General features: G+C 40.5%; 2 protein-coding genes across 5 annotated transcripts in view; one reads left to right on the top strand and one right to left on the bottom strand.

Annotated features, from left to right (window-relative positions):
• LOC129771128 (protein HEG homolog 1) overlaps positions 1-11,008 on the top strand; it is a 57,697-nt gene extending 46,689 nt beyond the window's left edge. Inside the window, exons 2-9 of one of the 2 annotated variants that reach the window (XM_055774494.1) lie at positions 414-524; positions 617-717; positions 828-1,049; positions 1,123-1,214; positions 1,349-1,459; positions 1,550-1,715; positions 10,035-10,151; positions 10,683-11,008. In XM_055774494.1, the coding sequence (XP_055630469.1) occupies positions 414-524; positions 617-717; positions 828-1,049; positions 1,123-1,214; positions 1,349-1,459; positions 1,550-1,597 (685 nt within the window). In that variant the 3' untranslated portion in view covers positions 1,598-1,715; positions 10,035-10,151; positions 10,683-11,008. The remainder of the gene's footprint in view (positions 1-413; positions 525-616; positions 718-827; positions 1,050-1,122; positions 1,215-1,348; positions 1,460-1,549; positions 1,716-10,034; positions 10,152-10,682) is intronic. The other variant, XM_055774492.1, reaches the window with a different exon arrangement.
• On the bottom strand, positions 749-13,006 carry LOC129771127 (uncharacterized). 3 transcript variants are annotated; one of them, XM_055774489.1, is made up of 4 exons: positions 12,907-13,006; positions 12,618-12,850; positions 11,074-12,219; positions 749-1,035 (listed from the first exon to the last, which is right to left on the bottom strand). In XM_055774489.1, the coding sequence occupies exons 2-4, from the start codon at positions 12,788-12,790 to the stop codon at positions 1,011-1,013; spliced, it is 1,344 nt and encodes a 447-aa protein (XP_055630464.1). In that variant the 5' UTR covers positions 12,791-12,850; positions 12,907-13,006; the 3' UTR covers positions 749-1,010. The 3 variants fall into 3 exon arrangements, with proteins under 3 accessions (XP_055630464.1, XP_055630465.1, XP_055630466.1); XM_055774490.1 differs by having other exon boundaries at positions 12,618-12,856; positions 12,907-12,992; XM_055774491.1 differs by lacking the exon at positions 749-1,035 and having other exon boundaries at positions 10,891-12,219.
• Positions 13,007-13,152: the final 146 nt, after the last annotated feature.

The following is a 13,152-nucleotide window of genomic DNA, read 5'->3' as shown; positions in this document are numbered from 1 at the left end:
CTGTGAATATGTTGTAGACAATCAGCCACTTGGGAGAAACGGTCATGAATGCATCGGCTCAGAAGCGTGAGAGGCCATTTATTAACTGCTGAACACAGTTGCGGGTCCATTAGGCGAATAGCGTTTTTATTAGAGAGCTCACATTAATATATGCAAGTCTGGTAAAGTTATGACTGGTGACACATTCGGTTGGGCACGTCCTCTGCACCTCTGCATCCCACAGAAGTGATATCTTTAGCTTTAGCTACGAATGCATATGCGATGTCGAGTTTTCAGCTGACCTCCAAAATGATTGAGTATTACCAGGAAATGTATTCGTGGCGTGTATTTCACCTTTGCTCTCGAGGTTGCGATCAATAATTTTTTTCCGATCACTAATCCTATCTTTTTTTTGTCTACTTTGGTAATTCTAGAAAAAACGTTTGCAGTGAGAAACGAACCGTCCACGTGCCAATCTACAGGAAATCGACCGTGAAGCACTACATCCAACCCTGTCTGGACCAGAAGCTGTGTACAGAAATTCGGTACGAATATCAATCATTGATTGAATTAAGATTGTCTTTCGTGGGTATTAAACCTTTGTTTTGTTTCCGTTCCTCGCAAAATAAATCAACAGTGCAAACTATGAGCCAACATATCATCCAGTTAAACGAGAAGTTTACGTGTGTTGTGCAGGATGGGAAACCTCAACCACCATCGCGGACGGTTGCCACAACCGTAAGTTTCGCTTTTCATTCGTTATTAATATTTCCAGTGAACTTGTATCGAGTATCAATTGTTTATTAAAATGTCACGCATGTAGTCAGATTGTTTAAATTATTCTGCAGCCATCTGTCGGTCGCAGTGTCGGAATGGAGGTCGCTGCACCGCACCCGATACGTGTAGCTGTCCAGCTGGGTACGCGGGGTCCCTGTGCGAGCAGGATATCAACGAGTGCAAGATAGACAAGCCGTGCGATCAGACATGCTACAACACGGAAGGCTCGTACTATTGCACATGCCGGGAAGGGTTTATTCTTCAACCAGATCGTCAGAGCTGCAAGAAAATTGGTGAAATTTGTTTCATTAGCTTACGATGAGATGAGAATCGACGGTTTTCATTCATTGCTTTCCCTAACAACAGATACCACGAACGATGTTGCCACCGAGGCTAAAGATATGGAGAGTGATGTCGATTACGATAGTCTCGATACACGGTTAACGAAATTAGAAAAGGTATGGGGCTCCGATTTCTGAGTGTAGAACTACAAGATCTGTTATCCATGCAAATTTACCTAAGACATGTAATTTCACCGATTACCGCTTTTCTCCTCTCTTCGTCGGACGATGCTCCTAACACTATGTTTCAGATAATCTTGAACGAAGATCGTAGATCACTATCGGAAACCCACGAGTTGAGCCAGAAAGTTCAATACGCGTTGGATGCCATTTCGTCGCTAAGATCTCAAGTTTCTCGATTGGTTCGTATATATTCAACATAATTGTTTTCTTCTCTACGGCGCGCAGTGGGCGATTAACAATGTTTATTTTTCCTCTACTTTTTATGCCAGACACAAAGGCTCTACCCTACCGTGGATTACGAGAATCGAATCAACTGATTGTGAGAGCAGCCACGGAGCAGAATAATCGCTTGCTGCCAAGTCAGTGGGGGAAACTCGAATCTCAACGATGGAGGGTGTATTTATTGTAATTAGTTGTAGGCGGTTTTAATATAAGGTAAGAACTAGATGCAGGTTTTGAGTTCGCTTTCATTCGTTCAGTTTCATCGTTGCTAAGATTGTAAAAAATAAATATCGAGCGCATTCGTCCGCCTGCCAGGTAACTTTTCGTTGACTAGAGTTTTGTATAACAGAACATACAACTTCATAAATTTTGTCAGTATTTCAAGAGTTTCGTTATAAAACTAGAAGTGGGTTATATCAATGATATAACCGCAATGTAGACGTAGGACCACTGTTGGCTTAGTAATCATTTGTTTGCAGTTGCATCTGAATTAATTATCAATGAATGAATGAAAGGATATTTTGAGAGTTTGCCAATCGTTCTTCTTTTAAGTGTGTGAGTGGATGAGTATCAGTATTGAATTATAATGGTTGATTTATGATTTATTCATGTTCTTGTAAGAACAATGTACAAGATCTGTGTCCTTATTGCCAGTATGTTTCTCTTCTTCTAGGAATTTATCAAATCGTCTGTTGCGGCAGTGTTTGTTACACCACCACCACCATTATATATATTTGACGACGTAGAAAATCAACAACACGTACTGGCGATTCAGTCGTACACAAACACTCTGCACTAAAGGGGGTAGTACACTTTTTTTTCAACGAGAAAATGAATCACTATGACAAATCTGAAAAATGATGTCAATTGAACTCTCCCCTGAATAGCTGCAACCGGTTTGTTGAACCCTTGCAACCTAAACCTTGTAAACTGGTGGGAATTCTGCAAGTTTTTCTAATGAACCGATTTCAACCAATTTTTTAAGTGGTCATGGATATACTTCCTGTCATCGTGGTAGCCAGGAGGATATCCATTCCCGTAAGCAACTGATGTATGCGTTGCACGCATTTTTCACGCGCTCGTTAAGCAAAGACTTAAGTCCACTAATTGGCTTGTAACTTCGGAACGGAGCGTTGAGCAAACCTTGGACAAAAACTACAGTAAAGTGGACATCCCAGAGAACATTTTAAGCCAGAAATATTTTTTTAAGTTTCCATAGTGTACTGCCGTCTTAATGCTATGAAAAGCAATGATGTACAGAACCCATAAGAGCATCCACACTAATCTACTTAAAGCTTTTCTTAACGTTGGATAAACTACTTAACATAAACCTTATCAGAATGATCCTTTTCAGTGCACCCCTTCCCATAAAAAACTACTGAATTATATTGATATACAGTCAACTCTCCCTTACTCGATGTTCTGTAGCTCGCTGAATTTCATTGCACCTTTGATTTTACAAGCATTATTCTTTCCATAACTCGATACCTCTCTAACTCGAAGGGTTTTGATTCATTTTCCCATGGATTTTCACCTCCCTAATTCGATTGATTTTCGCGTACACGTTTTTGTGCGTTATTAACTCGACATTTACCCGAATGCAACAATTACCCGAATGTAACATTTACCCAAATGCGACAGCTACCCGAATGTAACATCTACCCGAATGCGAGACATACCCGAAAGAAGGATATATTGGAATAATATGCAAATTTTATTATTAGGGAGTATTTGCATATTTCTTTCTGATGAGTGTTATATAAAGATCAAAGTTGTCTTGTACGTTTATTTCCATCCAAAAAGTTCGCATTTTTCGTGTGTAGCGCAACTTAAGAAAAAGCGGCGTTGGATAAAAATCCTATTTAAAGGATCGTCTCCCATGTTTCAAACAAACCGGGCAATCGGTGGAACACAGGTTTGCTTGCGATAGGCCGCCGCTTCCGACGGCGAGTGGTGCAGCCTCGGTTCCTTATCCTCCTTATACATTTACCTCAGAATAAATTTCATCACGAAGTAATAAATTTATGATCCAAACTGCGCTGCGGTGGTGAATACGTGAGTATAATTTTTTATCAATCCTTTTCACACTTTCATGATATTTATGCTTTATATTTTGACGTGGGACTACGTCTAACCGGAATATATGGAGGGTAAAATGAAAACCTAAACACAGAACATGCAGGAAAAAATGAAAGATTTCGAATGCTTATAGCTCGAACATTTCGTACTGGATAGGAGAGATGTTTGCATCACTTGATAGGGAATATTTCTACGCATCTATCGCAACTAACAAAATGTTGTTTTTCATTAGATAAACAATTGAATAACTGTAAAATATTAGGCGTTATCTAAACGCCCTAACTGCATCGTTTTGATTGGCCCGATTTACGGTTTCCCTAACACAGCCATCAAAACCAAGCAGCCTTGGGGAAATCGGCATTGCAAATACATGAAAGTAGGGGGACTTTTGTTCTCATCGAAAAATGATCCCTAACACAGACTTTAAAACCAAGCAGCGAAATCGGCATTGCAAACACACGAAAGAGCCCAGAGGCGAGTGAACTGAAAAGTTTAAACCCTCTTAAAGCCAAAAAGAAGAAGAAGAACACACGAAAGTAGGGGGAGCTTTTGTTCCCACCGAAATGTGTTCCCTAATAGAGATTTCTAAACCAAGGTGCCTGGAGAAATTGGTATTTCGAATTCATGCATGTCGGAGGTATTTTTGTTCCGACTGGAATGTGTTTCCCTAACACAGACTTCAAATCCATGGAGCGTGGGGAAATCGGCATTGCGAATTCATACAAATCGGGGGTATTTTTGTTCCGATTGAAATGTGTTTCCCTAACACAGACTTCAAAACCGAGGTTTCTGGGGAAATCGGCTCTGCAAATAAATGCAAACTGCGAGTACTTTTGTCCTCGCTTGCCTTTGTGCAGAGTGGAATATGTCTGTCCTAACATGATCTTCTAAACGTAGTAACCTGGGAAAATCGTGCAGACACTAGAAGCGAATGAACTTCCCAGTTTCAAGCAAATTCGAGATTCGAGAAGTATGTACACTTTTGGGATGTAAACTTCAGAGGGAAATGTAAAATAAAATAATCGTTTGATAATTTTTTTGTTGTCTTTATTGGAAAGATTTTCAGCCTTAGGCTGGTTCATCAAACGTTTGATAATTCTTCCGTACATATATTTTGTTCTAGTCATCATACCAAACGTAAAAGGTCCGTCATTAAATTTACTTGTAACGAAGAACAATCAATCACAATAAATGAATTGACTTTACACGGCATTTGTTCATTTTTTTCACTCGCAGAGCAAATATATTGAACTCAATTGAATTTGGAAACTGTTTCATTCAATCAAGAATTTAATCAATACAAACGAATGATTGCTAAGCTAAGGTAGTTCCACGTCAACCTTGCGGTTATATCATAGATATAACCCACTAATTTTTTTATGTTAAAATTACCTGCTTAACCATAACCCATGCTCATTTTTGAATGATCTCAGGACCTTAAAGATCAACACGGAAAGGAAAGGAGACGGCATGTCAATTGTACCTACACTAATTTTCAAAAATGACACCGCGAAGTCTTCAAAATCGTTTACAAATTTCCTCATTACAATTTCTCTTTTCACTTCGTATTTTAGTTGCTTTTTCACGTTGTTTTGATTTAATCCTATTTATCGTCCATGAAGCAGGATATCCATGGAACATCAGATTATCTTCGATCGAGGATCGTTCCAACGATCTTCGATGCAAAGTATGGGGATATCAATTGTGATAATATGTACTTTACTGATGGGTCCTCTATGAATGAGTCCACAGGATTTGGAGTGTTCAACGAATTTTTTAGCACCTCCCACAGTCTTCAGAATCCTTGCTCAGTGTATATTGCTGAATTGGCAGCGATACACTGGGCGCTGGACAGCGTCGCCTCACGACCTGTTGAACACTATTACATTGTAACGGATAGTCTTAGCTCTGTCGAAGCTATCCGTTCAGTGAGGCCGGAAAAGCACTCGCCGTACTTCCTTGAGAGAATACGAGAAATTTTGAGTGTTTTATCCAGACGCTGTTATGTCATTACCTTTGTCTGGGTCCCTTCACATTGCTCAATTCTGGGTAATGAGAGGGCTGACTCATTAGCAAAGGTAGGTGCAATTGAAGGCGATATTTATCAGCGTCAAATCGCTTTCAATGAATTTTATTCTTTAGTCCGTAAAAATACCATCGCTAACTGGCAACGTAAATGGAACGAAGATGAATTGGGCCGGTGGTTTCACTCGATTATCCCTAAGGTTAGCCTCAAACCATGGTTCAAAAGTCTGGACTTGAGTCGGGACTTTATTCGCACCTTCTCCCGACTCATGTCCAATCACTGTTCGTTAGATGCGCTACTCTTTCGTATTAATCTTGCCGACAACAATCTTTGTGTTTGTGGCCAAGGTTACCACGACATCGAGCACGTTGTTTGGTCGTGCGAGCTGTATCTTGTCGCCAGATCGAATTTAGTAGTCACCCTTCGGGCCCGAGGAAGGCAGCCCAATGTGCCGGTGAGAGACGTGTTGGCTCGGTTAGACCTTGATTACATGTCCCATATATATGTTTTCCTTAAAGCTATAGATCTTCGTGTGTGATTGTCCTTATACCCTTAGTTTTTCCTTTTCCTTTTCCTTTGTGAGAGATCGGATCCCTTCTTAAGAATAAGATGAAATGTAAATACATATTAGATATAAGATAGGTTTAAGAATTGAGTGTGATGAGTGTGATTGAGAGTGTGAGTGTGATCATTGTCAACATATCCTCATGTCCCCTCCTTTTCCTGAAGAAAATATGTCACCCTTCTAAACTCGAGTTGACCGCGAGTAATCGGTTTCCTATATTATTAACATTAGAATTAAGGAAAAATGTATATATACTAGTAACAATACAGTAAGGAGTTCGGCTCCTTTAAACCTATGTAACTGAGCCTGTAAAAATAAACGATTTAAATAAAAAAAAATAAAAATCCTATTTATCGACAGGAGATTCGACAAAACACGCAATCTGATTTGTCGGTATCTTTCCTTCTCATTCGGGTAAATGTTGCATACGCGTAAATGTCGCATTTGGGTATTTATTGCAATCGGGTAAATGTTCATTCGGGTATTTGTCGCATTCGGGTAAATGTCCATTAGGGCATATGTTGCATTCGGGTATTTGTTACCCTCGAGCGAATATCATTCGGGTATGTGTTACATTCGGGTAAATGTGTTTCGGGTAAACGTATTTAGGATGAATGGTATTCGGGTGAATGGGACACAACCCTTGGTAATATTGTTATCTATTATCACCGAGAGAATACAATCTGCCTCATCTCCACCCGATAGTTCAGAATTTATTGCATCTGATTCTACAGTACATGGAAGCACTCTTCACTTATGTTCGTTTACTTTTCCAATAACTCATTTTTATTCAACATTTACTTCCTGCATTTAGTCCTCAAAAGAAATAAAATAAACAACTTATTTGAACAAGTATTACTGCACAAAAATTCAAATAACAATTACTACCTTAGATTTTTGAGAAAACGGCAACTTATCAAATTCAAGCCCAAACATGCTCCTAATATTTTACTGTATAACAAATTTGCCCTTGGATTGTAAGTTCATTTGCGTTCTGAAATTTGTTGAATATTACACTCATCTTTCTTTTCAGAAATGAATTATCTTCTTAAGTATGTGTTAGTAATTTGTATTAATAATTACTGATTACACTTAATATTTAATGAATTTTACGTCTATTCATTCGCTGAGGCAAACATTCATTCGGCATCGAACTGTTGAGCAATCCAGTTCACTTTGCTTTCGCTGCGCTTCGATCAAAGATTGGACTCCACCAGTGGTAATCCAACTTGGATATCGTCGTATGATTTTTTCTGTTCGTTTTTCGCGTTATGCGTATGGTGTGTTTTTCTTTCCGCGTCATAAATTGGACGCTTCGCGTAGTGTGTGATGAGCAAGAAGAAGAGGAAGGCCCTGCAAAAAACGAACGCATTGCCAGGGGCAAAATAATTTCGAGACAAGCGTCATCTAATGATGCACGCGATGGCGATTTCGGCGCGTCGGTCGAAAATGTAAACGCAGTACCCAGGCAGCAACCAAAATCAAGCTCCCCCCGCTGGTGGCGAAGGCGGTCGCTCTTGACAAACTCATCAGCGAATCCGCATCGATGGGTGTTACATCAGAGTACAAGCTGTGTGGCATTATTAAGTCTTTTTCCAAGCAGTTAACATTGTTTGTTTTCCGTCATCATAAGGGCTTCGTTGGTGCCTTTGAGAATGCATCAATGCATTAAACTGACGGTATGGCGAAGCAGGTGTTAAGGTTGTGCGCCAAAAAAAAATAATTGGGAAATATCAAGCATCTTGAATGTCTTACTGGAATGTTATAAGTTATTTGGATTCGCGTGCCAGTCGCAAAACTGCCTACAACTAGAATTGCATTTGCGCTAATATTGATCATAATGAAGCATTGCTATTATTTTCGAAGTTGATATTAACGAAAAGAGTTTATTTCGCTTGTTTAGCCACCAAGAAAGTAAATGTAGTTCTGGAATTTTGTATGTGATTAGGTTTCGCTTGCCAGTAACAAAACTTCCTCGACTAAGGGTGACAACTGCGCTTCTCTCAAGCATGAGAAAGTAATACAACTTTTCTCAAGGCCAGTAATATTAACAGAAGCGTTTCTTTTCAAAAGGATGAGAAGTGTTTATATTTCTGGTGGTTTCAAGCCACCAATGTATGGCTCTGTATGCATGCTATGGCGAACGCTTGTTTGACGCTTGGTTTGCGTTGTACGAACGATACCTAGAGATGCGATTCCTTTGAGGCAATACTAAATAACATGTAGCATGATATTTGATACTTGCAACGGTTGTCATTGTTGAAAAATTGTTGTTGTTTCCATGCGGTGCCAAAGATATTAGGCTGTCAAAAAAGTCCTGCGGTATTTTTTTAAATTTTCATTTGTTCATAAAATTAGTTACAATCATCTGTTTTATGTCAAATATGTGCCGTTTTGTTCGATGACTTGTTCCCAACGAGATGCCAACTTCATAATACCCTTGTTATAGAAGCTCGCTTCCTTATTGGCAAAAAACTCGGATAGCCAATTTTCACAGGCCTCTTTTGTGGCTAACTTCTGACTACCTAGCTTGTTCGCCATGGACAATAACAGGTGGTAGTCACTTGGTGCAAGGTCCGGACTATACGGCGGATGCAAAAGAACCTCCCATCCGAGCTCCCGGAGCTTCTGGCGCGTCACCAAAGAAGTGTGTGGCCTGGCGTTGTCCTGATGGAAGACAATGCGGCCTCTGTTTATCAAAGATGGCCTCTTCTTCATGAGTGCTACCTTCAAGCGGTCCAGTTGTTGGCAGTACAGGTCCAAATTGAGCGTTTGGCCATAGGGAAGCAGCTCATGATAGATTATTCCTTGACAATCCCACCAAACACACAGCAGAACCTTCCTGGCCGTTAATGAGGGCTTGGCCACCGTCTGAGCCGCTTCAGCGGGCTTCAACCACGACCGTTTGCGCTTCACGTTGTCGTGAGTGACCCATTTTTCATCGCCAGTCACCATCCGCTTCAGAAACGGGTCGATTTTGTTGCGATTCAGCAGCGATTCGCATGCATCGATACGGTCAAAGATGTTTTTTGCGTCAACGTGTGTGGCACCCATATATCGAGCTTCTTTGTGAATCCAAGCTTCTTCAAATGGTTAATAACGGTTTGATGACTTATCCCCAGCTCTTGGCCGATGCTACGGCTGCTACTATGCGGTCTGTCTCGGCTAATTCAGCGATTTTGTCGCAATTTCGAACAACAGGCCTTCCGGAGCGTGGCGCATCTTCGACGACCTCTACACCAGAACGAAAACGTTGAAACCATCGTTGTGCGGTGGAAATGGAAACTGTATCGGGTCCATAAACTGCACAAATTTTATTGGCAGCTTGAGATGCATTTTTGCCTTTGTCATAGTAGTACTGTAAAATATGTCGGATTTTCTCTTTATTTTGCTCCATATTTGCGACACTATACTCACGAACGACTTAACCAAACAAAACACTGTCAAGGAATATATTATAGCGCGCAAAAATACCTTTCCAACAAGCTATAGTATGACTCGATACAATGAATACAACTAGAACTACGCGCTTACAACGACACCTCGCGGAAATACCGCAGCACTTTTTTGACGGCCTAATATATGGATGTAGTTATAAGATGTGGAATAATGGTGCTAGTGCAACATGTATATAATCAACTGTAGCCGAGTCTATGTAAATTGCGAAAAGGCCACCGGAATAGCGTTCGAGGTAAATTTCCAATGCATTGACATGAAATAAATTGCGACATACGATCAGTACAATACACTAGTTTTGCGAGGGCAAGAATGAGTCATCAATCAATTATCTTCAACTGATTCTACAATGAAAAAACCATTCCAGAGATTATTCTACTAAGCAGTTGTTTCTAAAATTTCACAGCATTATAGAATAATATCCGAAGGTAAAAACAAGCGACTTATCAAAAATAACAGCGTAGTTCTACGTCACAATGCGGTCGCATCTTGGACACAACTTCATATATATTTTTTTAAATTGGTAAGTATTTTGTATGAATAAAAAAAAACTAGAAACAGTTTTTTTCAAGAAATGTGAATATGGGGGTTGGGGATCGGAGGACTACATTCTAGAAAAGGGGTCTCTTGCCTAAAATAGTTTGAGAATCCCAGTTCTAAATAGAAAGTCCAACAGAAAGGAATCATATATCACCATGTTCAAGCAATTAAGCATGATATTCACCGACGGAATTTCAAAATCTCTTCAGTTATTCTACAATAAACACGTAGATATGAAAGGACTTTTCGGAATTTATTGAAAATAATGAAAAGGAATAAATATTTCTACATACTGAAAATACGGTGCAAATTGACAACATTACGGGACAATCAAAAATGGCCGAAAAAACGGTACGTTTGGTCAGCCTAAACATAGCATAACATAACATCACGAAGTTAGAGGCGAATGAACTGAAAAGTTTAAACCCTCTTAAAGCCAAAAAGAAGAAGAAGATAACATCACGACATACAGCTTCCAAAAACAGTTTCTGACCATTTTTCTTCGTCGTTACAGATTTCAACCAAACGAACTTTTTTGTAAGTGTCCAACCATATGCGGTACGACATCGGTCAATCAAACGTCAGCAATTGTTCGGTGAAACTCAAAGCATATAAATCTCTGCCGTAAGTGGATGTTTTCCCCTGAAAGGCTGTCATCGGCGTCCAGTTTTGCGTGCTTCACGTTCAGTGTCTACGCTTCACAAATCCAGAGAGAAAAATCATTTCTTTGATTTTTTCATCGAATTTCTCGAGAAAAAAACGCTATATTTATTGTCCTTACAAATCTAAGAGCGGAAAATAGGAGGAAGAATAAATGAAATTATGTAGATGAAAAGTAATCCAAGAACACTCTTTCGACTTTTTTCTGACTTAAATATTACTATGGAAAGAAAATTCCTACTCACTCCGACCAACTGTTCATCAGCTCCGGATAGACGATGTTCTTCCAGTAATCCATTGCCTTGTTCAGCTTGTTGATGGCAAAGTTCCGGTTCAGATTGAACGAGTGCATGTAGATTTCGTTGTTGGTTTCAAAATCAGGATCCGCAACGCATACCACACCCGCCGTTTTACCGTGCATGTACATGTGGATCTGGATCTCCATGTAGTACTTCTCACAGATGGACCCATTCTCCGTAACGTACTTCTGCATGTGATCCTGCGACTTTGGGCATTTGATTTCAATCACGTGCGACTGACAGATCCCGTCAGGGACGTCAAAAATTATGGGATAATTAGGATTCAGTATGATTTTGCAGTTCTCGTACTTGGTTTTTGTGTACTTTTCCAGCCTCTGCCGCACCGCCATTTTCTTCCGCTGGGTATTCTGGTCAATCTCTTTGTGACAGCCAAGTATCGTCTCGTAGAGCACAGCCTGAGTAACGTTCAGATTGATACAATCGGAAACCTTGGCACTTGTGATCCGTGCGTAACGAAGTTCCAAATACCACGAATTGTACTTTGGTGTAAACTTAGTCTTATCCACCAAAAGTGATTGCGATGCAGATATGACCGAATATGCATGCTCAAAGAATTGTGCGGTGTCGAACTTATTTTTGACCGCGGTCATTATCATCTCGTGAATGGACAGATTACCAAATTTCTTATTCGCCGATGAAAAATTCCACCTCAGCGGACAATCAATGTCCTCAGTCTGTAGGATGCGCACAATTTCCCGTATGAAATTTTTCGCCTTCGTTTTGTTGAGAGCGGGTTTCGGCGGAAGACTTTCTAACTCGGCAAATATTGGGCCCCGGAAATAGCACACCACCTCGCTGCTGTCGTCTGCTTCACTTTTCCGGTGTATCCATGCGAGGAAACTGATCGCATGTCGGCAATCGCCACTCTCGAAACATTCGCTACATTCAACCGAATGAATCCGCTCATCGTGCTCATCCACGATGGCGGTCAGTTGGAAGATTTTAGCCTCGACAGTGCTGTTTCCGGTTATGATCTGAGCCTTCACGATACAATGTCGTTCATCGCGCTTGAGCTGAGCATAGCAGATGGAATCATCAGAGTATTCAGGTTTGCTGGCTGCCACCGTTTGTCTGGAATGTAAAATTAAGCATGAAAAAAGTAAAGCAAATATTCACGAAAACAAATGCGTAGAAACCAGATGTCAGACTGCAGACTACATTCCACAGACCCTAAAATTTATCTTTTAACAAAAGGAAAATCGCACCAACTTTAACAAATTATCATTTTTCCCGTTTGCTCTGAACGTCAAATTCAGTTCAGAGCTAATCAAAAATTTGACTTCGCTGTCAATGCGAACAAATCTTGTTGATGGCAAAAATGGCACCCTTCATTTTTTTTTCTCTTCTCCCGGACGAGAAGACAGCCGAGGTGTCACTTTTTGGATTGACATCTTGTCTGACACAGAAAAGTTCGTTGGAACTCTGGACTCGCTCGGAAGCAGTCCGTTTTTGTGCGTTGCAGTACTTACAGCATCTTTGCCTGTTCCGGATTTTGCGAAGCGACCTGCATCAATTGGACTACATAATTCCACAGCATTTCGCTGCTCACGCATGGCAAATTGTTCGAGTAGGCCTTGGTGAAGCCGCTGAAAAGACTCGAGCTGGATTCGTTTACCTCGTAGTCGGTATCCACCTCCATCATGCCGCTGGCAAATTCGACGGGTATGGCGTGCTGTACCGGAGAGTACTATTTCGTCGAATCCTGCGGCTAAGAGTGTGAACTTTATCAACATATTTTCGAATTTTGTTTTTGTTTACCTGACTGCCCCGAAAAATGATGGCTTTTCTTTTTTCTCGATTGTTGGAACGGGGGTTTGGGCATTCGTGGTGCACCCATAGAAAGCGTCACAATAGAGAATCGTTTCCGAAGGGCTGATACGGAACACAATTTGAAATCTTTCAACCAGTGATCCCAAAAAGAGGATTGGAAAAAAGGGTTTCGACCAGGGATGCTAGGTGATTTTTCCAAGTATCTTCACACGGTACAAAAAATGTTTTCAAATG

This window comes from Toxorhynchites rutilus, chromosome 2 (genome assembly GCF_029784135.1).
Source record: "Toxorhynchites rutilus septentrionalis strain SRP chromosome 2, ASM2978413v1, whole genome shotgun sequence".
NCBI classification, from domain to species: Eukaryota; Metazoa; Arthropoda; class Insecta; order Diptera; family Culicidae; genus Toxorhynchites; species Toxorhynchites rutilus.
The sequence above is the reverse complement of the archived record's forward strand: the minus strand, read 5'-3'. Positions and strand labels throughout refer to the sequence as shown.